The sequence below is a fragment of the Physeter macrocephalus genome, chromosome 8 (assembly GCF_002837175.3).
Source record: "Physeter macrocephalus isolate SW-GA chromosome 8, ASM283717v5, whole genome shotgun sequence".
In the NCBI taxonomy this organism is placed as follows: domain Eukaryota; kingdom Metazoa; phylum Chordata; class Mammalia; order Artiodactyla; family Physeteridae; genus Physeter; species Physeter macrocephalus.
In genome coordinates, this window is record NC_041221.1 from 6,873,306 (window position 1) to 6,898,156 (window position 24,851).

The 24,851-nt window shown below is 44.7% G+C and overlaps 1 protein-coding gene across 1 annotated transcript; it reads left to right on the forward strand.

Moving 5' to 3' along the window:
* The first annotated feature begins 17,222 nt into the window (after nucleotides 1-17,222).
* Nucleotides 17,223-24,589, forward strand: CBR3 (carbonyl reductase 3). Its single transcript, XM_007125370.2, has 3 exons — nucleotides 17,223-17,658; nucleotides 19,486-19,593; nucleotides 24,102-24,589. Exons 1-3 carry the CDS (start codon nucleotides 17,370-17,372, stop codon nucleotides 24,536-24,538), a joined length of 834 nt encoding a protein of 277 aa, XP_007125432.2. The 5' UTR covers nucleotides 17,223-17,369; the 3' UTR covers nucleotides 24,539-24,589.
* The last annotated feature ends 262 nt before the right edge of the window (nucleotides 24,590-24,851 follow it).

Below are 24,851 nucleotides of genomic sequence, written 5' to 3' on the forward strand. Positions count from 1 at the left end.
CGTGGGATCTTCCCGGACGGGGGCGCGAACCCGTGTCCCCTGCATCGGCAGGCGGACTCTCAACCCCTGCGCCACCAGGGAAGCCCTAGAAGAATACTTTTATTAAGCTTATCTAAGTAAGATAAAACAGTTGAGCCAATAGTAATTACACTAGTCCTTGAGTAAGTCTTAAGAAAAAATAAACGGGGGTGGGAGAGAGTAGGAACGGGAGGTTGGGGTTAGCAGATGTAAGCTTTTATATATAGAATGCATGAACAACGAGGTCCTACTGTAGAGCACAGGGAACTATATTGAATATCCTGTGATAAACCATGATGGGAAAGAATATGAAAAAGAATGTATGTATGTGTACAACTGAGTCACTTTGCTGTACAGCAGTAATTAACACAACATTGTAATTCAACTATACTTCAAAAAAATAAAAATAAAAAAACAGGAGTGTAAAAGTGTTACAATATGATCACTTTCTGACGGCTATGAGGGAGGGAAGATGAGAGGGTGCGTGGTCCCCACTGCCCACTGACCGGACACTCCCTTGAGTTTTGCCTGTTGTGAAGTCACCTGACTTTGAAAAATTCAAGACCCAAGATTTTAAAAAGATTCTTTGGAGACTGAGTTCCTAAAAGATTTAGGTGAATTTTTGGAAGGAATATTGGCAGGTGACAAGAGGACATTTGCATAGCAGAACTGCAAAAAGTGGGAGCTGGACAAGAAACTATTGATACAAAGCAAAAGACTGATTTAGCGCACGTACGTGTTGGGGGTGTCTATGTATGAAGGAAGCTGCCTAAACCAAAGAAGATACAGACGAAACACTGGGGAAAGCATTTATAGCCTCAAAAATGAGAGTTAATATCCTTAATAATATAAAAAGTTTCACAAATCAGGAAGGAAAGGGTGACTGTAGTGGACGCAGCGGACTAGCACTTAGAATTCCCCCCGACCTGCTTCTGCGGGCCTTCCTGTAACTACAGAGGCCAGAAAGGGAAAAGTCATTCTACAAATCAACTACTGATATGTAACAAACCACCCCAATACTTACTGGCTTAAAGTAGCAACCGTCTATCATAATTATAAAAGTCTTTTTTTTAATTAATTAATTCATTTACTTATTTATTTTTGGCTGCGTTGGGCCTTTGTTGCTGCGCGCGGGCTTTCTCTAGTTGCAGCGAGCGGGGGCTACTCTTCATGGTGGTGAACGGACTTCTCTTTGCGGTGGCTTCTCTTGTTGTGGAGAACGGGCTCTAGGTGCGTGGACTTCAGTAGTTGTGGCACGTGGGCTCAGTAGTTGTGGCACACGGGCTTAGTTGCTCCGTGGCATGTGGGATCTTCCCGGACCAGGGATCAAACCCGTGTCCCCTGCATTGGCAGGCAGATTCTTAACCACTGTGCCACCAGGGAAGTCCCTAAAAATCTTTTTTTCGGATTGTAAAAATATTTTAGACCGGCATCATATATTTGGTCAAGTGTTAAATATCTCTGACTGTATGCATCTCAAAGCTCTAAACTTGCTTCTCAGGACCAACCACCTGCTGTCTTCAAAAAATAAACTGCTACAAAAAAACAAAAATTGCAGCTGGAAACATAGCTTAAGAGATTTAAGCAATTGAGATGAATGTACCATATTTGGATCTTATGGCAAATAAAATATTTTTAAATGAGACAATTGTGGAAATTTAAATGCTGGCTCGATATTTGGTTAGCAACTGTTCATCTTTTTAAGGTTAGATAAGGGTTTTGTGGTTATGCTTTAACAAGGGTTATCTTTTCCACATTAAAACACACACAACTCCCACTAAGACACTCAACAGACATTTCACCATGAGTATGCAGGGAGAAAGTGGTGATGTACCTGAAAAAGAAGAAATGACAAAAACTTTTCCCAGGAAGGAAACTATATATTTAGCTGGAATTTATGCCAAGTAAGTTGGATGATCAAAAAGATGATAGAATGTCCTTGAATAAGGATCAGTGAGAACTAAGTCAGACTGACAAAAGTCCCAGAGAGCTGGGTGGGGTAGCATTTTTTGAGCACCTACTATGTGCTTTACGTTTGCTTCTGCCTTCAATTTTAGGTCCTGATGCCTGAGCTTTTGAGCTTTTTAAAAACTCTATTTTCTGACAGACGTCTGATTTTCTGGTATGCCTTAACTTTATCTTGAACGCAAATTAGTTTTGTGGAGCTGGCCCTGATTTGGGGAAATCAGAGTGTAGATCCAGAATGAAGTATTGCCTGTAAAGCTAAATACACGTGGTACAGTTCTTTCTTGTCTGAATCTAATGTTTGAGGCATCCCAAGACTGGTAAACTGGGACACAACTAGGAGAGTTAGTGGGGAAACTGCCTAACCAGGGAGGTGGGTGTTAACATCAACAGCTAACATTTACCCCGTGCTTACTAGCTGTGCCTCTTTAGATATGTTTATGCAGATTCTTGTTTAGTCTTCCTAACACTTCCATGAGCTGGTACTATTATGACCCCTATTTTACAGAGGAGGAAACAGGCTTCAAATATAATGGGATCGTAAAGATATCAGGGAAACTGAATGCAACAGGTCTGTGTGCTTAAGCCTACCATCATTCATCCTTGCTGGGTTCAAGATGAGTGAATGCAGTTGGTATTTAAGACTCACAAAACAGGGCTTCCCTGGTGGCGCAGGGGTTGAGAGTCCGCCTGCCGATGCAGGGGACACGGGTTCGAGCCCTGGTCTGGGAAGATCCCACATGCCGTGGAGCGGCTGGGCCCGTGAGCCATGGCCGCTGAGCCTGCGCGTCCGGAGCCTGTGCTCCAGGACAAGAGAGGCCGTGGCAGTGAGAGGCCCGCGCACCGTGATGAAGAGTGGCCCCCACTTGCCACAACTAGAGAAAGCCCTCGCACAGAAACGACGACCCAACACAGCCAAAAATAAGTAAATAAATAAATTTATTTTTTTAAAAAAAGACACATAAAACAAACAACACTGATGAACCACCACACAGCTTAAGAGCTGTAAATTTTTCTTCACTTATTTTAAATAAACACATGCACATTGATTAAAAATCAAAAGGAACAGAAGGATATATATACAGTGAAACGTCAGCCTCCCTATCCTCCAGCTACCCAGTTCTCCCCAGAAGCAAGCGCTGTTACCAGTTTCTTATGTGCACTTCCAGAGATAGTCTGTTTAAATAAATATTTTTTTATACAAAATGGTAGTATACTATGGTAGGCAGAATAATGCCTCCTCCCCAAGATGTCCACTTCCTAATGCCCAGAACCTGGGAATCGGTCACCTTACATGACGAAAGGGATTTTGCAGATGTCATTAATATTAGGAATTATTCAGGTGGGCCCAGTGTCATCATATTAATCCTTAAAGCTGACAGCTTTCCAGGCTGTGGTCAGAAGAAAAGGTAGCTATGGAAGGATGGTCAGAGATGCCATGTTACTGGCTTTGAAGATGTAGGAAACCAAGGAATGCGGGCAGCCCCTAGAAGATGGAAAAAGAAAAGATAAAGAATCTGCCCCTAGAACCTCCAAAAAGGAATGCAGCCTGACTGACACCTTAACTTTAGCCCACTCAAGACTTGCATCAGATTTCCTACCAACAGAACTGTAAGATAATAAATTTGTGTTGTATTAAGCCACTGAGTTTGCAGTAAATTACTGCAGCAGCAGTAGAAACTAATATGCACCCTATACGGTACCCTGCTTTTGAGTAGGAGATGTATATGCCCCAGGCTGAGCAGCGACAACTGGTCTCCTGCTGACGCTTCGAGATGGGGTGCCAGTAGGAGCGCTGGGCCCTGACTGGGTACTTTCTTGTGGATTTCCCAGCCCGACACATGTGCAGAGAAGGGCCTCAGTGTAGGGGAAGGACAAAAGGAGGGAGAAGACGCCAACTGGAATCCACCTTGGCTGAGAGATGCGCGCCCACACCAGGATCAAATGTGGAGGTGATTGGCCAGAAAACGGCCCCTAATGTAAGCAACCTAAGCCTCCCCTACTGGGTGCGATTCGCTCCAAGCTCATCTGTACGCTCTTTCACGCGTACTTTTTTTTCCCCACGGGTACTTTGCTTCCTCTACACATATTTTGTTTTTTTCTACACATACTTTGCTTCTAATAGATGCTTTTATCTTTTTTACAATCTTGGTCTCTTTGCTGAATTCTTTCTTCAAAGAAGACAAGAACTGAGGTCCTTCTTCCAGCTTTTCACTGCTGGAATTACTTTTCTCATTTAATATATTTGAAGCCTCTTCCCTTTTACTACATTTAGAGCTGGCTTATTCTTTTTAATGGCTACATAACATCCCATCATATGGCTATTAAACCATTCTCCTAAGGACAGTCATTAGGCGGTTGAGTCTCATGGGAATACCTTCTAAGTAAGTCTGCGGTGTAGTACTTGCCCATATTTCTCATCTGAAAGCACACAGATATGCTAATGTTTGTATAGCACATTGAAGCAAATTGGAGGCACGGAGGCCATTTACAATGAGCTGTGATAGTAAAGGTTGCTATATTTTCTTTATATTACATACTATAAAAATAAAATGTGAAGCACTTGGGAAAACATTAAATATTGTTTAATATTGTTTAAATCCGGACACGCAGGCTCAGCAGCCATGGCTCACGGGCCCAGCCACTCTGCGGCACGTGGGATCTTCCCGGACTGGGGCACGAACCCGTGTCCCCTGCATCGGCAGGCGGACTCTCAACCACTGCGCCACCAGGGAAGCCCTTGATTTTTTTCCTTTAAGTTTTTGTTGTTAATATGAGACTAAATGCTTGCCACAGAGTTGATTCTCATTGTTCACAGTAAAAAGTAGCTGCAAATACTGCATTAGTGGATACTGAACTGTTGCTTCTTGGGGTCAGGTTCCTGCAAGCCTCTGGTCAGAACATTTTTCACCAAAATGCCATTTGCATTACAGGAGTTCATTTGCCAGCATCCTTGTAAAACGAGCCAGTTTTATTAACATTGAAAACATGCACTTCCACATACCCCTTTCCTTTTGAGACCTACAAGCCAGCCAGTGCTAGCCAAGAAGGGTTTAACAATTGTCCTGATCCTGGATAATGTGACTGCAAATGTCTTTGGCTTTAGCCTCACAATGATGCTCTCTCCTACACTTTGTAATATAAAAAAAAAAAAAAGAGTCGTCATCTTGTAAATTCACGAGTTTAGCCACCTTTCCATCTTTTCTTTAGCATCGATACACACTACAGGTTTTACCTGAGCACTTTCCAGAGCGGCCTCATGTACAAATCGGCAAATCTCCCCTTCTTTTTTCTGGTTGTAACTTATTGTTGATCCAACATTGAACTCACAGCCTAACAGCACTAAAACTTGAAGGCAGCAGAATATGCCCCTCCAAAATATGTCTGCAGGGGTTCAGAACATGCCATCCCAAACTATGCCATATTGGTATATTGACTATTTGGACCTGTAGGCACTGTAAACAGCAAATGTGGGAACAGGCTTTCGGCGAACGCCCCTTATCCAGACAGACCCTCCAAAAACGTCATCAGTCTCCTCCCCAGGAGTGCCATCAGCTGGGAAGGTTGACTCTCATCACAGGAGAAGGGAATGGAAGTGGACACCACACCCAGAGAAACACTGTCACCAGCTATCACACCTCCCATCTCGTCTCCTAAGGGCCCCTTCATCTTTCCTAAAAACCATTTACTCTGCCCTAAGAGGCCTATCTCCATCTCCCCTTTCCTTATAAGATGGTATTTAATTCTGAATTCTTACTCATTTTACCCTAAGTATCTCCCATGTATACATGAGGTAGACATGTTAATAAACTTCTGTTCATTCTTCTCCTATGGATCTTTTATTACAAGGGTATCAGGTAAGAACTCAGAAGAGCGGAGGGGAAATTATTTTTCCTCCCTGACAGACTCATGCCTGAGCAAAGCTTTTCTAATACAGGTATTTTCTGGGAATTCCCTGGTGGTCTAGTGGTTAGGACTCCGTGCTTTCACTGCAGTGGGCCCGGGTTCGATCCCTGGTCAGGGAACTAAAATCCCTGCATGCTGTGCAGTTCAGCAAAAAAAAAAAAAAAAAAAAAAAAAATGTTTAACAGAAGTATTTTCTCCATAAGACGCATCAAAGCCTCTTGTACTTAGGGAACACTAGACAGCACTTCAGCTCCGTGCTTGGGCCATTTCAAAGAGCAAAATCAACAACAAAAAGGCAAAAAATATGGCACTAACTAAACCACAATAAGGACACTTATTTAAAGGACGGGAGAAGAAACAAGAAGTCAAAATGTCCTGTTTTCTGACCTCAGCTGGGAACCTGAATGTTGGCCGACTCATATTTTGACCACTCTGCGCGTGTCTGCAGATGACTGTGACAGCACCTTGAGGATGGATTGGACAATTTCACAAATAGGAATCCACGAACAGTTTTTTTTGTTTGTTTGTTTGTTTTTTGCGGTACGTGGGCCTCTCACTGTTGTGGCCTCTCCCGTTGCGGAGCACAGGCTCCGGACGCGCAGGCTCAGTGGCCATGGCTCACGGGCCCAGCCGCTCCGCGGCACGTGGGATCCTCCCGGACCGGGGCACGAACCCGCGTCCCCTGCATCGGCAGGCGGACTCTCAACCACTGCGCCACCTGGGAAGCCCCGGAATCCACGAATAGCAAGGACCAACTATATAGGCAATTCTTGATCAAGATGACTTTTTTTTTTAAGGCTTTCTTCTTTTTTTTTTTTTCTTAATTGAAGTGTAGTTGATTTACAATGTGGCGTTAGTTTCAGGTGTATAGCAAAGTGATTCAGTTATACATACATATACATTTATATTTTGCAGATTCTTTTCCCTTAGAGGTTATTACAAAATATCGAGTATAGTTCCCTGTGCTATACAGCAAGTCCTTCTTGGTTATCTATTTTACATATAGTAGTGCATATGTTAATCCCAAACTCCTAATTTATCCCTCCCCCTTTCCTCTTTGGTAACCATAAATTTGCTGTCTACCAAGATGACTTTTTTAAGATGATCTCTTCAAATTTTTTAGAGTTATCATTGATGAGAAACTTTATTTGCTCAAGTAGGTAGTAATAAACAGGAGACTTTTTCCCCATTTCCAAAAATTGTCTGTTCTCACCATCAACCAGATTTCCCAACATTCGATCTCTTTAACTCATAGCTCAAGGGAACAATCTATCCTTTAAATCGAGTAGCTTTTGTTTTTATTCAGAGATTAATGTTTTCTATGGTATAGCAAATGGATTTTAAATTCCATCAGATTTTTCCATTTCAAATCAGCTCCCTCCCAAAGAAAGAGAATGTGAGCCATAAATGCAAGCACATGTAACTTTGTATTTTGTAGTAGCCACATTAAAGTTTAAAAAAAAAATGGATGAAATTAGTGTTAACGTTTTATTTAACCCAACACAATCAAAATATCACCACTGCAACGTGTAATGAGTATGAAAATTGGTGAGATAATTTATAATTTTGTGTACTAAGTCTTTGAAATTTTAACATTTATGGCTCATCTCAGTTTAGACTAGTTCGATTTCAAGTGTTTGATAACCTCGTGTGGTTGGTGACTACCATACTAGACAGCATAGTTTTATTTCAAAATAATGATGCAGTCTTTCCTCAAGCATTGCAGATATCACACTACAAACTGTATAATTCTTCAGGATTCAATTTATAAGATTGACTAGGGATTGCTAGTATACAATTTTAAACTCGTTTTCAAAAGTTGAATTTTTGCTTTAAATGCACAAACTTTAAAAATATACATACACAGGGACTTCCCTGGTGGTCCAGTGGTTAAGTCTCCGTGCTCCAGTGCAGGGGGCATGGGTTAGATCCCTGGTCAGGGAACTAGATCCTGCATGCCTCAACTAAAAAGATCCCCCATACCGCAACGAAGATCCCGTGTGCTGCAACGAAAACCCGGCACAGCCAAATAAATAAATTTTTTTTAATTTTAGATAAAATATACATACACACAAACACAAACACACACTGTAAACCAAAATCTCAGAAACAAAGACCTGATTGAAATAAAGAGACATTAATTTGGGGTTTGTTAGGACTGCAGCCAGGAGACACAGATTCAAGAAGTACCTGAGGGCTTCCCTGGTGGCGCAGTGGTCGAGAGTCCGCCTGCCGATGCAGAGGACACGGGTTCGTGCCCCGCTCCGGGAAGATCCCACATGCCGCGGAGCGGCTGGGCCCGTGAGCCATGGCCGCTGGGCCTGCGCGTCCGGAGCCTGTGCTCCGCAACGGGAGGGGCCACAACAGTGAGAGGCCCGCGTACCGAAGAAAAAAAAAAGAAGTACTTGAACTGTGGACCACTGGACTACAAAAGAAGCTTATCAAGGCAAAAAAAGAAAGGCCCCAGTTTGGAGCTGGAAAAAAAAAACAATAAAGGTGCTTGTTAAACAAGGATTGGTTGGGGTCTGATATAGTTACAAAGTTGCGAGGGGAAACCTTGAGACCACAAGGTTGCAGCTAGCAGATGTATCCTTGGGTTTGGTACAGTTCAGAAAGTTTCAGTTCTCAGTGGTGCAGGGATGTATCTCAGTCCTGATTCTCAATGGCTGCCCAACCCCATTCTGTGTGCCTGCACTATGATTACTATGACTTCAATCTGTCATCAACACACACACGTATAAAATATATTTTCATATGGTCCATGCAGTATTCTTTAAGTTCAGATGTTCAAATGTTTAAAAAAAAAAAAAAAGGGCCAGTGTTGACCTAATCTTTACCTAATGACTGACTTCAGATTATTCTGGGAATAACTGTCAGTGTGGAGAGTCAGATGACTTTCCAGCTCACAGTAGCCAGCCAAGACCATCCCATGACGCCTGCCTCCTATTCATACCCTTTGTAGTCTTCTCCCACATTAGACCAGAATTGGCCTGTGTGACCAACAGACATAGTAAAGTAACTTACGAAACTAAGCCATAAAAGACAATTTGGCTTCTGTCTTTCTCACTGACCCCTGGATCACTTGCTCTGGAAGAAGCCAGCAGCCACATCTTGAGGATGGCCCAAGCAGCCTACGGAAAGGTCCACTTGGCTAAGAACTGAAGCCTCCAACCAAAGGCCATATGAGTCAATCATCTTGGAAGGGATCCTCCAGCTGCAGTCAAGCCTTTAAGGCTGCAGCCCCAGCTGACATCTTGACTGTAACCTCACGAGCCTTGAGCCAGAACTACCCAGCTAAGCCACTCCCAAATTCCTGATCTACAGAAACTGTGGGAAAACACATGTTTCTTGATTTAAACCACTAAGTTTGAGTAATCTGCTATGTAGCAATAAGTTACTAATACACAGTTTTAATTTTAAAATTAAAATTGGTAATGGGACTCTATCTGTAAAATTCTATTTAGATATAAATTACTTAAGGTATTGAAGACTTTTACAGCTTCAGAAATTTGATCTTTCAAAAACTATATTTTAAGTCAGCAATTTCTTAGCACTTTAAAACAAATTTTTAAAATTAAGTTAAAGAGTAAAATAAATTAAGTATAGATGAGCAAAATAGAATATTGAAATGTTTTAATTTGTTAACATTCTGAAAATTTGACCATATTTATATTTATTTATAGTTTTTAAAAGCTGATTTCTAAAGCCATAAAGTCTATAATGCCTTTATTGTATCAGTTTTACTGTGTTCAATTAATACCTTTAGAAATAAATATTTCTATGAACTCAAAGTTCAGTATAAAATCCCATGAAAAATCAGACTTGCTAAATGTGAAATTCAAAAGCCAATGAGATACTACAACACAAATAAACCTTGAAACATAATGTTAAGTGAAAGAAGTCGGTCACAAAAGAGTACGTATCTTATGATCCCATTCATATGAAATGTCCCGAATAGGCACGTCTACAGACAGAAATTCGGTTAGTGGTTGCCTAGGGCTCGGGGGGAATGGATGTAACTACTAATGGGTATGGGGTATCTGGGGGGTCATGAAACTGTTCTAAAATTGTGGTGATGGTTGTACAGTTCTGTGAACCTATGAAAAACCAGTGTGCTTTAAATGCATACATTATTCAGTATGTGAGTTATCTCTTAATAAAGCTGGTTTGTTTTTTTTTTAAGGGAAGGTTCAAAGAACAAGAGTTGCTAAATAGCAGAGGATAAATATATCTTTTGACAGCAGCACAAAGATTCTTTCCCAAGGAATATAATGTCTCTGGAAAATGATTGCTAAACAATCTTCTCTTCTATAGGCCACTGATAACTGGATGTACCCACCACCAGTTGAAACAGAGAGGAAAGCAGTGAGACGACTATGAAAGAACATCAGTGTGGCTACCTAGGTGCTTTCAAGTCTGCTTTCAAAAGGAGTCCCCCAAGCTTGGCTCTACAGTATAGCAAGCCTCATCTTATAATAAAAGGGGTTGCAGTATTAAATGCTGAGAGCAGGAACTCAATAAAGATTAGCTATCATTTTTTAAAAAGCCAGGAAGGGAGGGAAGGAAAAGAAAGTTAACAATCCAATCAGGTTCTCTTTAGAGACACCTAATGCCAGATAACAAAAAACAGTAAAGAGATCATATATAATTTCTATGATGATAGAAAAAAGTATGACTATAAGAGCAAATTATAGCAAAAGAAAGCTACATGTTATACATGTAGGCAAGAATCCTTACTTACGATAAACAAGTCGGGAATAAGTCATTGATTACACTAATTGAAATGAAACAACAGAAAGTTTAAAGATTAGTAGTAGGTTGGATGATGTCCCCACAAAATTCATGTCCACCCACTACCTCAGAATGTGACTCTATATGGAAATAGGGTCTTTGCAGATGTAATTAGTTAAGATGAGGTCATCCTGGGTTAGGGCAGGTCCTAAATCCAATGACGAGTGTCCTCAGAAGAAGGGGAGAGGACACACAGAGACACATAGGGAAGAGGCCACAAGGATTCTTTGCTAGAGCTTTGAGAGGGAGTATGGCCCTGACAACACCTCGATACAGGTCTTCTGGCCTCCAGAACTGTGAGAAAATAAATCTCTGTTGTTTAAAGCCATGCAGTTTTGGGTACTTTGCTATATGACAGGCACAGGAAACAGATAAACATGCCATGAAGTGTAGTCACCAGGCCAGCAGAGGGCACTGTCTACCACCAATGACTACATAAACGGGCCCAAAATAATTGCTGAGGTTTACAGAGAAAGCCATACAAACAGTGTTCAAATATGATTTAAACACTTGTACCTTTCCAATGATGATAAACAAGGTAAAATGTATCACTTTAAATAATTTACAACCATTATCATCTTACTGGATAAACTGTGACCTTTGCAACAACTTGGCTGGGAGCTGCTTTTCAAGAACATCCTCGTCTGGCATCATTTCACACCCACAGGAGGTTATCTGTAGGATAAATTCCCCCAACAATTTCCCTTCCAGGAAGAGGTGTATATTTTAAATGTCAATAGATAGGGCCTAATTCCTCTCCAAGGAAGTAATACTACATTACATACTCACTAGAAATGCACCAAAATGGCTGGTTTTCCCCAGCCTTGGCAATACTGTTCTAGAACCAGCAGTGACGTGGGTCCCAAGAACAGGGCTAAGGGCTCTCAGACCCACATTTCTCAGCGCTGGTGCTTCACCAGCCGGATGGTACTAAAGATCCCCAACCTCCCCAAAACCCTTCTCCAGCCTAGCATGGGCACAGTCGATTCCCTTTCCAGGCACAGAGCCCAGCCTTTCAGACACCACACTGAACTGTTTCATACCGCATCTGCAGGGAGAATGTCTTGCTCCAAGTCAGCAATGTTTACAATAAACAGCACCCCTTTTCCCTGGGCCACTGTGAACACAGAGGCCAGAAACCAATTCCAGGATACCAAAGGAACAGACACTACGGTGGCCTCAAGAATAGCTCTCTCACCCATGCATATACGCTTGACTAATATTTGACAAGAATACTCACCAGAGAAAAGACATTCTCTTCAATACATGGTGCTAGGAAAATTCATTATTCACATGTTTAAAAAAAAATGAAACTAAACTCCTATCTAAACACCAGTCACAAAAATTAACTCAAAATGAATTAAAGACTTAAATGTATGACTAGAAAGCATAAAACTCCTAGAAGAAAACGTAGGGGAAAGGCTCCTTGACATGGTTCTTGACGATGATTTTGATGGATTTGAAACCTAGAGCACAAAGCAACAACAACAAAAAAAAGTGGGACTTGTTTCAAACTTAAAAGCTTCTGCACTGCAAATAAACCATCAACAAAATGAAAAGACAACCTACAAGATGGAAAAAAAATATTTGGAAACCATTAGCTTATAAGGGGTTAATATCCAAAAATACATAAAGAACTCATACGACTCAGTAGCAAAAACCAAATAATCCAATTTTTAAATGGTCAAAGTACCTGAATGGTCATTTTTCCAAAAAAGATATACGAATGACCAATGGGTGCATGAAAACGTGCTCAACATCACTGATTATCAGGAAAATGCAAATCAAAGACATGAGATATCACCTCTCACCTGTTAGGATGTCTATTATCAAAAAGACAAGAGATAACAAATGCCGGAGAGGATGTGGAGAAGAGGGAACCCTTATAGACCATTGGTGGGGATGTAATTTGGTGCAGCCACTATGGAAAAAAGTACAGAGGTTCCTTTAAAAATTAAAAATAGTACTGTCATGCGATTCAGCAATTACTCCTGGTTATTCATCCAAAGGAAATGAAAACATTATCTCAAAGAGATGCGTGCACTCCCATGGTCACAGCAGCATGAATTACAATAGCAAAGACATGGAAACAACCTAAGTGTCCATTAATAGATGAATGGAGAAAGATGTGGTGTACGTACAGTGGAAGATCATTCAGCCACAAAAAAAGAAGGAAATCCTGTTACTGTATTTGTGACAACATGGATGAACTTGGGGGCATTAGGCTAAGTGAAATAAATCAGAACGAGAAAGAAAAAGACCGTAGGATCTTGTACGTGGAATCTAAAAACAAGAACAGATTGGTGGTTGCCAGAGGGGAAGGGAGGAATGGTGAAGAGGATCCAAAAGGTATAAAGAAAACACCAGAGCCCGTAATTTCTGAATAGGGCACAGAGCCGTTTAGATGGTGGGAATTTGGATATGGCAAAAGAGCTTACTTTTGGGCTTCCCTGGTGGCGCAGCGGTTGAGAGTCCGCCTGCCGATGCAGGGGACACGGGTTCGCGCCCCAGTCCGGCAAGATCCCACATGCCGCGGAGCGGCTGGGCCCGTGAGCCGTGGCCGCTGAGCCTGCGCGTCCGGAGCCTGTGCTCCGCAACGGGAGGGGCCACAACAGTGAGAGGCCCGCGTACCGCAAAAAAAAAAATAAAAAATAAAAATAAAATGAAATACATTTACTTCTGCTCAGACCCACCAACCAGGTCATGAGTCAGACGGTGTCAAGCAGCTTTTTCCCTTTAATTCATTTCTCTTCAACCCTCAGGAAGGTATCAAAGTTTTTTCTAAACCAGTATTTCCTTAAGATTTGTTCACAATTCAAATCCTTTGTGTGATGCCATACTGGGTACAAGTGAAGGGTGTTTTCACTCCGTCCTGGAGGTAAGGGGAGAATCCTCCGTGTTAACTGTATTAGTTTCTGATTGCCGCTGTAACAAATGACCACAAATTTAATGGTTTAAGACAACACAAATTGATCAACTTACAATTCTGGAGGTTCGAAGCCCTAAAATCAAGACATCAACAGAGCTGTGTTCTTTCTGAAGGCTCCAGAGGATAACTCATTTCCTTGCCTTTTCCAGTTTCTGGAGGTTACCTGCATCCCTGGGTCCCTGGCCCCTTCCTCCATCTTCAAAGCCAGCAATGGCAGCATCTTCAAATCAGTCTCAGTCTCCTTCCCTCCCTCCCTCTCCCTACTTTTATTTTATATCTCTTTCTGCCTCTGACCTTCCTGCTTACCTCCAATAAGGAGATTTGGGATTACACTGTGCCCGGCAAGATAATCCAGGGATATCTTCCAGTCTCAAGATCTTCAATTTAATCACATTTGCAAAGTCCCTTCTGCCATACGGAGGGACGTCCACAGGTTCTGGGGATTAGGACTGGACATCTAGGAGGGGGGAGGGGACTGTAACCTGTGCCATTTTCGAAACTTTTCTCCTTTCTCTCAGAAACCCCTAGCTCTCTTTTGAAGATTGTGTCACTTTTAGCCAATTAACTCCCCTCATTATGTAACCCAATGTTCCCCAACCTTTGCTGCACATTGGAATCAGAGAGCTTTTAAATCTCCCAACGCTTGGGTAACACCCCAGCACGATTAAATCATGATGTCTGGGGATGGAGCCAGGCATCAGCACTTTTTTTTTTTGGAGATCCCCAGGGCATTCTAATGTGAAATATTACTTCGATGAGCAACAGACTTTCTCCAAGCCACCCTAAGCGCCACTTCATTGACCTGCTGCCTAATTTGCGGGGCTCAGTGCAAAATGAAGATGCGGGACAGGTGTTTTTAAAAAATCAAGAATTTCAGGACAGCAACAGCAGAGGGTGCAGACCCTGAGGCCAGCACATTGGTCAGTATCTTCTTCCCTCCTCATCTCTGAGGAAGTCAGTAGCTATGTGCAGGATCCATCCAGTGTCTTGGCTTCCCAGTCCCTTGACCTCCTTCACACCAACAAGATTTCCGTCCCCTCCATGTGGTTCATCTGTGCAACCACTGAGATCTGGATCTCAAAGCATCCCACACTGACCCCCAGGACCCGGCTTGGCTCCAGTCTCCACGCTTTGCCTCCAGGGGTGCCATGCCCTCGGAGACCTCTGTTCCATCAACCCTACTGTGTTTCCCTTATTATGAATTTCCAACTCTCTTGTGTCCTTTCTTCTGTCCTTAGAGGCCATAGCCCTACACTACAATCCTTTCCCTGCAAACATCTTTCCCTGTGCTGTGTGAGCCTGGCAAAACACCAACCCTCCAACTTCCTCCACCAGTTGCACTAGGGACTGGACGATGCTGGGGGGAAACTGAAAGAGGCCGATTGTGCTGTCTTGACATTTATGACCACAGGTCTCATATGGGCCCCCAACTCAGCTGGTCAATGCTGCCTAATTCCCTAATAAATTCACTTTCCCATTCTGCAAGATGGCTATGCTTTCCTCAAGTTTCCTGAAAGAATCCTTCTTGCTAATGACCTCAAATCGCTCATCCTTCAAAGAGAAAATAGTGCCCTCAAGGAGAGCCACCCAACATCCTACAAGTAGACCCACACACGTTGATGTTTAGATGATTACTATTGTATAAAAACATGCTTTCATCTCTCTCTCTCTCCCAGCTTTAAAAACTCTTTTAAAAGAGTTCAAGTCATACAAAGTATGTTCTCGACTACGACAGAATTAAGAAATCAATAACAGCAAGATATCTGGATAATCCCCAAATAGTTGGAAGGGAAAAAATATACTTCTAAATATCCTTGGTCAAAGAAGATGTCAAAAAGTAAATTAGAAGGTATTTTAAACTGATTGAAATTGAAAACACAACATATCAGTGTTTACGGGATGCCACTAACATAGTACAGAAAGGGAAATTAATAGCCCTTAATGTCTATATTAGAAAAGAAGATCTTAAATCAATGATCGCAGCTTCCATGGTTAAAAAACAAAACAAACAAACAACAACAACAACAAAAAACCCCACAACACAAACCAACTAGAAAACCCAAAGTGAGAAGAGAGGAAATAAAGATTAGAATGGAAATATAATATAACCAGAAAAAATAGAGAAACATATCAATGAAACCAAAAACTTCTTCCTTAAGAAAATAAATAAATAAATAGTTCTAACCAGAGAGATCAAGAAAAAGATATGAAAGACACAAAATACCAATATCAGGAATGAGAGACGTGGCATCACTCTTGATAGTAAAAGGATTGATAAGGGCATATAATGAACGACTTCATGTCAGAGCCAACAACTTAGGTGATATACACACATTTTTTGAAAAACATGAATTAAGCTCACTCAGGAAGAAACAAAAAACCCGAATAGCCCTATATATCTTTAAAATAGAGTTCCGAATAATCTTTAGGAGAAAAAAGAAAATACTGGGTGAGCCCCAGCAGGTGCCCACCTTCCTGACCTCACCTGTTGACTTGATGGAGAAAGTGGAGTCAAGGTGACAGACACAGGCAGCTCAGCCAACCTGTGCTTGGGTAGAGCTGAGTCATAATGAGATCGTAGCTCTCCATACATCTAAAAGTCACTAATCAAACACACTCGGATCAAATGCACTCAGATTACACTAAAGAAGGTGAGTGGGAGAGTTCTAATTGCTTGTCCACACCGGGACACACCTTTGGAGATTCATTTTCAGTTGAATTTTGTGGGCACAAATTTCACTTAGAGAAAAAAATGCATATATGTATCCTCCTTGGACAAACCTAAAATGCACACACTTAGCACACGTAGGAGTTGTGTAAGATGAATAAAAACATTCCGGTGGGGCTTCCCTGGTGGCGCAGTGGTTGCGCGTCCGCCTGCCGATGCAGGGGAACCGGGTTCGCGCCCCGGTCTGGGAGGATCCCACGTGCCGCGGAGCGGCTGGGCCCGTGAGCCATGGCCGCCGAGCCTGCGCGTCCGGAGCCTGTGCTCCGCAACGGGAGAGGCCACAACAGAGGGAGGCCCGCGTACCGCAAAAAAAAACAAAAAAAAAAACACATTCCGGTAAGAGGCTTCACCCACAATGAGAGTTTCATAAACATTCTCTCCCACTTGGGGGCGCACACAGCTAGGATCCCACACAGCTAGGTATCCTGCCCACACCTGTAAATCTGTTCTTGGGACCTTTTTTTCTCTCATTCCTCTCTTGAGTTTCTCTTAAGCAAGGAATGGGATCTATGTCCTGAGAAGCAGTTACCGTGTCGAAATAATTTCACTGTAGTCATGGAAAAAGCGAACATCCTCATTTTGCAGTGGATGACGGACGCACGCCCAAGAAAATTACTCAGCACTTGTTTTTCTCCTTTTGGGGTTCTCCTACAATAGTTTCTTCAGTCCAACTGCAAGGAATCTCTAGACCCTATCGACCCGTCACCGTCCGCTTTTGCTTTAGGGGAACAACGTCTCGACCCCGCAGACCACAGCTTGGCTCAAGAGGCGGGATCAAAAGAGGGCGCATCGCGGGGAGGGGGCGGACCCGGGAATGGGGCGTTGCGAAACCTTCAGGAACAGATGGCCCCTCCTCGGAGGGGAGGGACCGAGGACCGGAGCCTCGTTCTCTGCAAGTCACAGCGCTGGATCCTAGAACACAGTTCTTCCTGGCTTCTCTGGCTGTGGCCGGGCCTCCGCAGCGCGCGCCGCCCGTGGCCCACGGCCCGGTTCGCTCTTCACCCAACGGCCCCGCGCGCCCGGCACCCGGCCATGCCGTCCTACACCCGCGTGGCGCTGGTCACCGGGGCCAACAAGGGCATCGGCTTCGCCATCGCGAGCGACCTGTGCCGGCAGTTCTCCGGGGACGTGGTGCTCACGGCGCGGGACGTGGAGCGGGGCCGGGCGGCCGTGCAGCAGCTGCAGGCCGAGGGCCTGAGCCCGCGCTTCCACCAGCTGGACATCGACGACCTGCAGAGCATCCGCGCCCTGCGCGACTTCCTGCGCAAGGAGTACGGGGGGCTCAACGTGCTGGTCAACAACGCGGGCATCGCCTTCAAGAGTAGGTGTGGGGGGCGGGAGGTCCCCGGGCGCTCCGAGGGTGCGAGACAGTGAGCCGCATACGCCCCCTACCCGCCCACTTAAGTTATGGAAGGCAGAGCCCGCCCCTCGGGATGCGCTCAGCTCTCGCCTCCCACGGCTGGTTCTCGCTTCCCACGGAGTCGCGGGAGCGGTTCGTTTAGCTCAAGACCCGCCCGGGCTCCGGGCACAGTGCGCCCCGCCCGCCTGCCGGCCTGTGCGGACCTGAGCACGCCAGGGCTCAGCCCAGGACCCTCCCAGAACCGACAGCTGCTGAGGTTCGCAAGAGACTCGGTCTCCTGGGAGGGGACCACGCCCTGCTAAGCTCATCAGCTTTCTAATGCAAGAAACATTTTCTCTGCGAAGGGTCTCCAAACTCACATTGGGCTTTCTCTTTCCTTGAAAGGGCGCGTTCATAGATACGAGGAGGCATCTGCTCGGGACAGGAAGTGGGTCTCGGGAGCACGATTAGCGCGCACGTGCACGCGCTAGTGGACTTGAGAGAGCTTTAACGGAGCTTTTTAATGGAGAGCTTTGATAGGCTCTGGCAAAAAGGAAGCGAGCGTGGTTCCCACCCCCAGGGAAGCTATGTTTGTTATCAAACATATATAAGTGTGGTCTGAAGTAGCACCTTCCCTTGGGGCCGGGGGGCGGGGCGCGGGAGGGGGGAGATCAAGGAGATTACTTACTCTTAAAATTCGAGTAAGAAAGTTATCGATCTGCCATGTGCTGCGGGTAGAAATAAACAGGCCAGCCTCACTCCCAACCTAGTGGGCAAGAGAAATCTAAGAGGCAGAGCGGAGGAAAACGAAGCGTTGTGGAGCGTTAAGTCTTCACCCCCTTGGCCTTGGGCCCTCGGCAGCGCCCTGCACCTGCACCTACACCTCGGTCTGCGGGCTTTCTGGGAGCGCAGGCGGGGGCGGGGGCGGGGGGCGACTGACAGCCCCTGGAGCCGACGGCTGGGTAATTGGTGGATAAATACCCGGCTTCCTGGAGGACACACGGAGGAACACTGACTTCAGCTGGAAGCTCTTGCCCCTCAGAGTGTGGGCTGTCGGCCGGCAGCGCCTGCCCCCCGGACACTCGCTGGAACCGGAGAATCTCCAGCCCCGCCACCACGCGTGCTGCATTATAATCTGCAGTTTAACAGAATCCCCAGGTGCCTCCTATGCCCATCCAAGACTGCGAACTTTGATCACTGCTGCTCAGAGTGTGGCTCGCAGACCAGTAGCTGTAGCGTCACCTGGGAACTGGTTAGAAATGCAAGTTTTGGAGCCTCACCCCGGACCTTCAGGATCCCAGACTCCGGGGGCGGGGCCCAGAATGCTGTGTTCTAACAGGCCCCGGAGGTGCTTCCCACACACGCTCCAAGGTTGAGAACCACGGATCTCGTGGTTTTAAAATTGTTTTAGGGCTTCCCTGGTGGCGCAGTGGTTGGGAGTCCGCCTGCCGATGCAGGAGACACGGGTTCGAGCCCTGGTCCGGGAAGATCCCACATGCCGCGGAGCAACTAAGCCCGTGCGCCACGACTACTGAGCCTGCGCTCTAGAGCCCCCCCGCCGAGCGCGTGCTCCGCAGCAAGAGAAGCCACCGCAATGAGAAGCCCGCGCACCGAACGGAAGAGTAGTCCCTGGTCTCTGCAACCAGAGAAAGCCTTCCCGCAGCAACGAAGACCCAAAGGAGCCAAAAATCAATAAATTTATTATTTTAAAAGTTAGCTGATTTTGTCTTTCATTAGAGATAAGATCCACTTTGTCTTATGAATTTCAGGAGGAAACGCATAACTTTGTTTCCTTCTCTTTTTTGAAAGTTGATGATCCAACACCGTTTGACGTTCAAGCTGAGATGACACTGAAGACAAACTTTTTTGCCACGAGAAATGTCTGCCGCGAATTACTGCCAATAGTGAAACCTCATGGTAAGTCCAGCTTTGTGGACTGTCAGGTTGCCTCCCCTTGGCAAGGCGTGACCCACCCCCCGGCGGGGGAGGTGGCCGGGGGGCTCTCCCCCAGGAATCACCCAGGGGTACTATTTCTCTGTAGGGGGAAAAATAGAAAACTGCATTATTTTCTCATAGTATCTGGCTCCTCATCCGAACATTTCAGCTTTATTGAAAGATATGTATACCCCACTCCAAGTTTATGGAAGAATTAATTCACTTTTCCTCCAGAACTTGTATGCTTGTATGCATGCAGGCATGAGTGAACTTAGGCATGTACAGACGCATGTATGTTTAGATACCTGATTCATTTGAAGTTTATCCTTGTGTAGGAAGGAAATGGATCTAAATGTACCGTTTTTCATATGGCTACCCAGTTGTTCCCTCAACATTTATGAGAAGTGCATCTTCTCCCTCACCTCCAAAAAGAAAGATGTGTATGATACATAGTGATGCTCTTGGGTCCGAAGTCATGAACTGAATCCCAGAAGGATAACGTGTTTCAAGTCCCCAAAGGCCTCTTGCCTTTGAGCAACTTCAGGGAGTCCTTCTCAATTCCCCAAGGTGGCCGGGCCTCACCCAGCTCACCGGGGGCTTGGGGAAAGTGTCTGTTCTCTCATTACTATGAATTTTCCTCTATTCCTTTCTTCTTGTACCAACCTTTGCCAAGCTGGCTCAGAGCATCCAAAAGCAACTTTTCTTTATTAGGAAATATCTTTCCCACACTTTCAAGTATTCGATGAATAACTTTTATTACTTTTCCCACAAACATTTATTGAGCACCTACCATAATCCAGGCATTACTCTGGTGCTGGGAATACAGTGGTGAGTATTATGGGCATATGGACAGTCCTGTCCATGGAGCACAGAGTCCAACGGGGAAGACCACTGCTGACAAACAATCCGAGCTGTGTAAATTACAGCTGTGCTGGGAGGTGGGGAGAGAAGCCTTGCTTCCCTGAGGATTTTCTTTCCCAAGAAATCAACTGTGATTCTTAGGAAGAAGAACTCTGTGATTCTTAGTAGAAACATGCTTTTCTTAATTTAACATTTTGAAGAAAGATGATCTCCAGTGCAAAAATATTTAAATTTAAAAAGATGCATGGTGAGAGTTCCACCTGTCTGCCCCTCCCCATCCTCCACAGGTGATTCTTGTTACTGGTTTCTTAGTGGAATGGGATCATAGAAAGCTCACAGGTAGAGTTTCAGGTACTGGGTCAAAGAAGCCTTGGGTCCAGGGGCATGGAGTTGGTAAGTATCCAGGGTCAAGGGGATGGAATTTTTAAATGCAAATCTAAGCAAAAATAAATGTATGTGTATATATATATATATATATATATATATTTGCTTCCATTTTTACAAAAAAAAAGGACATTAAGTATAATGTTTGCCACCTTGCTTTCTTCACTTACTATATCTGGGGCTCTTATTCTTTTTTACAGCTGCATAGTATTCCATTGTAGCTGTGTCTTTTACCAAGTATCATGAAATCTTCTTCTTATGGATTTTAGAATCATAGAATTTGAAAGCTGCAAAGTATTGAGAAAAACATACATTTTTTAAGTACATTTATGGTATCTGTCAACACCTTCACTTTATAGAGAAGGAAACTGAGCCCCAGAGAAGTGAATAGAGCCAGGTAGTAATAGAGCTGGAAACAGTATGCCAGTTTCCTAACTTCACCCCTCAATCAAACCAGGATAATTAGTTCTAGTTAGGGAAGGATTATAGCACCAAATGATTGTGAACCAACCATTTTGAAAGGTAAAAGAAGTCTTTGGGGAGGGTGGGGCTCAGGGACCAACCCAGTGCTGGTGAATCACTGTCTTTAACCAGTTTTCTGTTACAGTAATTCCCAAAGCAGGAATCTTTGGTTTGCAACACATTGAGAATAGTGGTGACTTTTCAATAAACGTCACCCTGCAGGGCAAAACGCGGAGCATCACTGCCCCTTGGTTTGTAGGGAGTCACTTTCTCCACATTCAAAGCTGATTTAAAAGCCACTCTTTACTCAGCTTTATAATATCACTTTAAAGACAGTTACCCGGGGCTTCCCTGGTGGCGCAGTGGTTGAGAGTCCGCCTGCCGATGCAGGGGAATCGGGTTCGTGCCCCAGTCCGGGAGGATCCCACATGCCGCGGCGCGGCTGGGCCCGTGAGCCGTGGCCGCTGAGCCTGCGCGTCCGGAGCCTGTGCTCCGCAACGGGAGAGGCCACAGCAGTGAGAGGCCCGCGTACCGCAAAAAAATAAATAAATAAAATAAAGTTATCCCGCTTGCTTATTGGTTCAAGATTGAGTGAATAGGTTAAGCAACTGTTTAGCCACTAGGGGGAGCTACTTGCCCACTCTTGCCAGAACGCAGTAGGGGTTGTTTTCGGACCGTGGAGCCACCTGGACCTCAGCAAAGAGTGGTGGTGATGGTGTGGGCTGAGCCCTTTTCAGGGCTGATTGGGCCCATTTAGCTGTTGCAACTGTCACCCCTTGGCCCCTCCCCCAGGGGTGTGCCTTGAGATCAAAGGGAACGCCTCTTCCTCTTAGGAAGTTTTTTATTTCCATCGAAGGCATAGAGTAGCTCCTGTAATTTGTCTTTTCTTTTCTTTCCTCCTTTCCTGTTTGAATTTAATTCCTTGTAGCAGCCAAGCGTTTTGAGTACAAAGCTGCTTAGCAAGTAATGAAGAGCATAACTTCAGCAAAGCAGAATTCCTGGCCAAAATATTGAAGTGAATCTAATCATAAAAAAAAAAAATCATGCCAATCCAAACTGAGGGAAATACTATAAAATAATGGCTTAGAGTCTTTAAAAAAAATCACTGTCAACTGCTCTAAATAGACTAAAGAGATAGGACAACTAAATGCAATCCATTTATCCCTCCAGGGTCCATGCAATCCATTGGACCCAGGATGAAAACAAACAAAAAACCTACGAAGGAAGATGATTGAGACAATTGGGGACGTTTGAATATGGACTATAGTTTAGATAATAGTGTTGTACCGTGATTAATGTGATCACATTTGCGGTTATGGAAGGGAATGCCCTTCTGTATACTACAGTGTTTTGTTTTTTTTTTTTTTGGTACGCGGGCCTCTCACCGCCGTGGCCTCTCCCGTTGCGGGGCACAGGCTCCGGACGCGCAGGCCCAGCGCGTGCGGAGCACAGGCTCACGGGCCCAGCCGCTCCGCATGTGGGATCCTCCCAGACCGGGGCGCGAACCCGCGTCCCCTGCATCGGCAGGCGGACTCTCAACCACTGCACCACCAGGGAAGCCCTATACTACAGTGTTTTAAGGTGAAGGTTTATGGTATCTGTCTACAATTAAGAGAATGAGAGAAAGCAAATGTGGCAAAATGGAAACAATTGGTAAACTCAGCTGAAGGGTATATATATATGGGTGTTTATTAAACCATTCTTGCAACTTCTCTGTAGGTTGCAAAGTTTTTCAAAGTTAAAAGTTGGGAAAGAAATATTACCAGAGAGAGACAGAGAGAAGGAAGGAAGGAAAGAATATAGTGAAGAGTCTTGGGTCCCGGCGGGCTATGTGAGATGCTTATGTACAAGGACAGAGTGAGGGCATCTCCGTATGGTGCTGGGCCCACAAGAATCTCCCAGCGTGTACACACCCCACCAACAAATGTGTACCTGTGGTGAATGCCGCTCAGAAAATGAAATAAAATCCAGTTAACCTGTTGGATGCAAAGAATATGGATTCAGGATAATATGTGGGAAAAGAACCCCCCAAATTTGGTGCTTTTTGATGTTGGACAGAGTGTGTAAATTCACACGTTCACTGGCTTGGGGATTTCTATCAATGCTTCAAATTATTTTCTAGTTTTTGGCCTTCTTATTTTATTTTATGGACAGATCTGTCTCATTAGTAGCTGTGAATCATTGCTAATATGAATATTAACTCACTAATTATATTTACTTATTTGTTAACTATGGGCTAAAAAAAGCAATGAAAATCAAAACTGGGATGGAGAATCAACCCATTCCACATGTGAAAGTATCCATCATTAAGGATAGACAAGGGTCATTGGCAAGGGATTGCTTAAACCTGATTTTGGCACTCAGGGGTACAGAGGTGGCCCCAGGACCCTAGGAAATAATCTAAGGGTGAGGGCGCTGTCCCCCGGAAAGCAAGTTCACAAGTACCTGGAAATGTGTATGTGTGTGTAGGAGGGTGTGTTTTATAAAACTACCTGGTGATTCTCCTACAGACCTACCTTCTGCTCACCTAATGAATCACTGCTCTTTAGCCCCTGTTATTGACAGAAATGTGTTCTTCCTTTTGGGAGAACAAGGGACAAAAAGTTAAAACCCACTGGTGCATTCTTGAGGCATTTTTGAATGCCTCTGAAGGCTTTTTTTAATGCCTTCTAGAATCATTTTTTAAGTCAGCAATTACACCTGCCCCATGACTCAATCATGTTTGTCAGTAGTCAACCAACGATTGTTTGTGACATGCTTCTATATTTTTCTTATTGTTTCAGGCAGAGTGGTGAATGTCAGTAGTTTACAGGGTTCCAAAGCCCTTGAAAATTGCAGCGAAGATCTGCAGGAGAAGTTCCGATGTAAGACACTCACAGAGGAAGACCTGGTGGAGCTCATGAAAAAGTTTGTGGAGGACACAAAAAATGAGGTGCACGAAAGGGAGGGCTGGCCCAACTCTGCTTATGGGGTGTCCAAACTGGGGGTCACGGTCTTATCGAGAATCCTGGCCCAGCATCTGGATGAGAAGAGACAAGCGGACAGGATTCTGCTGAACGCGTGCTGCCCCGGGTGGGTGAACACGGACATGGTGGGGGCTCATGGCTCCAGGACCGTGGAGGAGGGGGCTGAGACTCCCGTCTACTTGGCCCTCCTGCCTCCAGATGCCACCGAGCCTCACGGGCAGCTAGTCCGGGACAAAGTCGTCCAAAACTGGTGAATGTCTGCTTTGGCACTTGAGGCTTAATAAATGCTTGGGGAATGAATGAATTCTGGTGTTATAGTCCGATTCTGTTTCTGTCCTTACCGGGCGTCGATGAGAAAGTGTCTAGTTCTGGGACTTCCCTGGTGGTGCAGTGGTTAAGAATCTGCCTGCCAATGCAAGGGACACGGGTTTGAGCCCTGGTCCGGGAAGATCCTACATGCCGTGGAGCAACTAAGCCCCTGCGCCACAACTACTGAAGCCCGCACACCTAGAGCCCGTGCTCTGCAACAAGAGAAGCCACCACAATGAGAAGCCTGTGCACCGCAAC